Source organism: Polyodon spathula, chromosome 7, assembly GCF_017654505.1.
Source record: "Polyodon spathula isolate WHYD16114869_AA chromosome 7, ASM1765450v1, whole genome shotgun sequence".
In the NCBI taxonomy this organism is placed as follows: domain Eukaryota; kingdom Metazoa; phylum Chordata; class Actinopteri; order Acipenseriformes; family Polyodontidae; genus Polyodon; species Polyodon spathula.
Genome location: NC_054540.1, coordinates 32,453,735 through 32,458,118, shown reverse-complemented (window position 1 = coordinate 32,458,118; position 4,384 = coordinate 32,453,735). Strand labels below are relative to the sequence as shown.

The window sequence follows — 4,384 nt, the reverse complement described above, 5'->3', positions numbered from 1 at the left end:
AGTGATCCTAAAACAAAAACGAATAGAATGTACAGAATTTAGCCAAGATCCTGTGACGATCAGTAGGTTTGACTTAAAGCGTGTTAATGTCCCCTCCTTCTGACATTGCTGCAATGAACAAACCGAATAGATAAAACAGTGTCATATATTTGTCATTGAGACGGAATTTTGCGAGAATTCGCGAATTATATATCGCTCTTATATATATATATATATATATATATATATATATATATATATATATATATATAATCTATTATTTTTAAACTTTAAAATTTGAACAAGGGGCTGGGGGTGGGGTTCGCGTGTTGTACCTCTTAGGTATAAAAAAAAAAACATACTTACAAACAAGGTGTACTTATTATAGAGAGAATACTGTGCTGTTTTATTTCATTACTGTATTTCAAGTTATCTGCAGGCCAGAGGTAGAAGTCTCCAACACTCACACGCTTGAATTCAATGTGTTACTACGTCTTTAAACATTGCTTTTCCTGCATGGACTATTGGTACAAATAATAGACAACTGGCAAAACCACACCAATGGCAAAGGCTGCTAAATTATTGTGCAAATTCACCACTGAACGGGGGGCGGGGACGACAAACACAATAAATACATACCAATCATACCAACTTCCAACTTCATACAGTAGGAAATACAAAACAGGACATGTGATCCCACTCTACTACTAAGCGCTTTGGTCAGGACTGACTGTTAGTTTAATGCCACCACATACTGAAGCTGTGCGCTGCCTGGCTGTCCTGTTAGCACCTGTTCAGTTTGAGAACTTGGTAGAAATGGTCCGAGACTGCGAGGAAACCAGTGTGGTCCCCCAAATATATTTATAATAAATAAATAAATAAACAAATTTAAAAAAAGAAAAGAAAAAAAAACGATCCTCCCAAAATAAAGAGCTGCTATTAATTCTGAGTAGTGACGGCAAGCGTGTTGGCATATCCGTGCGGGCACATCATGTCGTTCTCCGAGACGCAGTGGGTGAAGGGCCCGGGGTTGGCGTTCGTGTACTTCCGAGCTCCCTTCACCTTGGCGCACTGCTCCGCCAGCTCCAGGCAGCGGCACACCAGGAAGAACATGTTTTTGAACATGAAGACGGACACCGGGAGCTGGTAGACGTATACGAGGAAACATCGCACCACGAGGAGGGGGGCGTTGACCAGCACCCCGGAGAAGAAGCGCGCCCAGATCCACTTACACTCCAGCTGCGCCGAGTTGAGCTCGTACAGCCACACCACCGGCACGCTCAGCGCCAGGAAATAGACCGCGATCACGGTGTACTTGAGGTAGACGGTCGGGATCTCGTTCGTTAGCAGCAGCTCGATCAAGGTGAAGCTGTCCAGCAGATCGATGCAGGTGCTCACGTAGCAGCTCTGGGAGTGGTAGCGTGTGGCCCCGGTCAAGTCCTCTATGATGGCGTTGATCAGGCAGTACAGCAGAGGCGCAGAGAGCGTCATGGTGATTTTAAAGCCGGTCATCCCCAGGGGAACTTTGAGCTCGATCAGGTCCAGAATGGACGTCTCCAGGATCAACACCACTTTGGGGGTGCAGGCGATCACGTAGATGAGCCAGGCCAGGTAGGCGAAGGTGAACTCGCCGAGGTTGAACCCGTAGAACAGGGCGCCCTTCTGCTGGTGCTGCTGGTGGTGGAGGCTACAGGCTCGCTCCCGCTTGCTCCTGGCGTTCTTCAGGAAGAAGATCCCCCAGCCCGTCATGACCACCAGGTCCGTGGCGATCCACGAGCACCAGTAGAGGTCCGTAAAGACTATCAGGTAGAAATCCAGAACACCGCCCTGGAGGGTCAGCATGAGAAAGCACAGGAGCTTGTAGAACAGGCTGCGCGCAGAGCGGCGAGCATACAGCGGGGCTGCCGGCAGGAACTCGCCCGCAGTCATGATATGTGCTGCGGCGCCGGCTGAGGTGGGGACGAGGGGCTTGGTGCTGCTCTCCTCCGGATTGCCGCTGCCGGTAGACGTGTGCGAATTCCTCCTGAACGAGATGTTCCTAATAAAGAGGGGTTCGTTTTCTGCGGGGGAAGTGGAGGAGAGCGCTCCCTCCGAGTGGATCACCGTGTTCGGGTTCGGTTGAGGGTAGCTGGATTCGGGGTGTTCATTTCCAAAAGCTGCGATCATGGTCTATACGCTTTCTCCCCGTTATGTTGTGCTTTTTTTCTCCCTATGTAGAGGTAGCAGCTGAAAGAGGGGGGCGCGAGCGAAAAAACCCGGAGCGGATCCCAGGAGAAGCGGACCGTGTTTTCCTAGCGCTATAGGTTGCTGTATATTGCATTTTTGGCATTTGCTGTTTAAAAAATAAAATAATTTACACGCGTTTACTCAACGTTTACATGGTCAAACAAAAACCGCCTTTTAGAGCACAAAATACAGCTATTCAACGTGTACCCTTTCAAACACCTAAGTGCGCACACACCCCATGCAAAATCCGTAACCAATAATAAGATAGGGGTATATTTAAGTACACCCCATCCACCACACGTGATCAATAAATAAATAAAGCCTAATGCTAAATCTATGTATATCATTGGTGAAGTGTACATTTTTAATAATGTGTAAGCTATATATACTTTCAATGGTTATTGGATTTTTTTTTTTTTTATATAAACATGGCTAATTGCTATTGCCCTTCTAAACAAAGAAACAAAAAATCCTGTGTGCAGTCCATTCGTTTGTTGTGTTTTTAAATAGACTATGACAAGTCATCCAATGACCAGACATGTTAAACATTTACATTTTCATTCAAACAGCGTGACTATCCTACAGAAATAGGCCACCGATTATGACAAGCCGCTTTAACATATAATCTTCAATTTTGTATATATCCGCAATTCTATTTTTGATATCAAAATTGTTATATTTGATATCAACAAAACATACTACTGATATCAGTAATACTTGTTAATATTAGAAATGGAGGATTACATGTGAAAAGGGCTTGCCATAACCGATGCACAAAACGTAAACTGAGGGAACACGAAGCCACTTTGCGGTTTAGAACTTGGTTTCGGGAACCAGGTTTCAAAGCTACTGTTACTGAAAAAGTGGCTTTCATGTTCCCTCAGTTTAATAATATCCAATAAACCTATATGATACACAAAGCACAGCTGCCACCCAAGACGTTGTGATGCTTCGCATATCCACGCAAGTGATCTTTACTAGTGAATCGATCGGAGATTAAACTTTTATTCGTTTAGACAGGTTCGTCTTGAGTGTGATAATAATAATAATAATAATAATAATAATAATAATAATAATAATAGCTCATCTGCCTGTTAAATTAGTATTACTGCGGATTAAAAAGAGAGCGCACAGTCGGTGCTGTGAACAGATTATGCAGCCAGTCTAAAAGCATTTTGAAGCGTGACCTCATTCTAAAGGCAGCAGAATGAGTGGTAAAAGAGAAGCTGACATTGAAGAGGTTTTTATATAAGCTTTTCAGTCCGCTTAATTCAGAGACACAGCAGAAGGCATGGTTAGAAAGAGATTGTAGGATTGATATTATTATTTATTAGCAGGCGCCCTTATCCAGGGCTACTTACAATTGTTACAAAATACCATAGTACAAAGCATTGCGTTGTAAAATACCACATTACAAGTTGTCACATTATAAAATATCACATTACAGAATATCATAATACAGATAAGAGCAGTTATGAAGGTAAAATCGATCAAATACAAGTAAGAGCAAAATAAAGAATACAGTAAGCGCGAGTTTGATTAAGAGCAGTTAAAACGTATAGTAAATATTTGCTTATATGAGTGAAGTCCAGTAAGAACACGTAGTCAGTATGATAAATTGATGAGAATGATTTCAGATAAAAGCAATTACAAAAAAACGTCAGTACGGATACCTATAAGAGTAAAATTAAATACAAGATATAGTAAGTAGTTTTAGTTAAGAGTAGTAGTAGAATGCATCAAGGTATGGAGCAGTTCAGTGCAAGTACAAGCTTGTGCAACTACAATTGGGTGCCATATAGTCCAGTGTAGTCCAGAGTAGTGATGTTTACAGATGCTGTCTGAACAGGTGTGTCTTGAGGAGGCGTCAGAAAGTGGTAAGGGAATGAGCAGTCCTTATATCCGTGGGTAGGTCGTTCCACCACTGAGGGGCAAGGGTGGAGAAAGAGTGAGCTCTGGAGGTGGGGGAGTGGAGGGGGTGTACAACTAGGCTGCCAGAGGTGGAGGAGCAGAGGGGGCAAGAGGGGGTGTAGGGAGACAGGAGGGAGCAGAAAGGTCAAGACAGTGATGGCGAGTACAAGAGCTTTGAATTGGATGTGAGCAGCGATAGGGAGCCAGTGCAGAGAGCGGAGCAGCGGGGTAGCATGGGAGTAATGAGGAAGGGAAAAGATAAGACAAG

General features: G+C 43.8%; 1 protein-coding gene across 1 annotated transcript; it reads right to left on the bottom strand.

Annotated features, from left to right (window-relative positions):
• Window positions 1–291: 291 nt before the first annotated feature.
• On the bottom strand, window positions 292–2,497 carry tmem121b (transmembrane protein 121B). Its single transcript, XM_041255316.1, has one exon. The coding sequence runs from the start codon at window positions 2,143–2,145 to the stop codon at window positions 919–921; it is 1,227 nt and encodes a 408-aa protein (XP_041111250.1). The 5' UTR covers window positions 2,146–2,497; the 3' UTR covers window positions 292–918.
• Window positions 2,498–4,384: the final 1,887 nt, after the last annotated feature.

Coding starts and splice junctions, on each gene's coding strand:
- tmem121b (XM_041255316.1), bottom strand. CDS start 2,145: ATGATCGCAGCTTTTGGAAATGAACACCCCGAATCCAGCTACCCTCAA.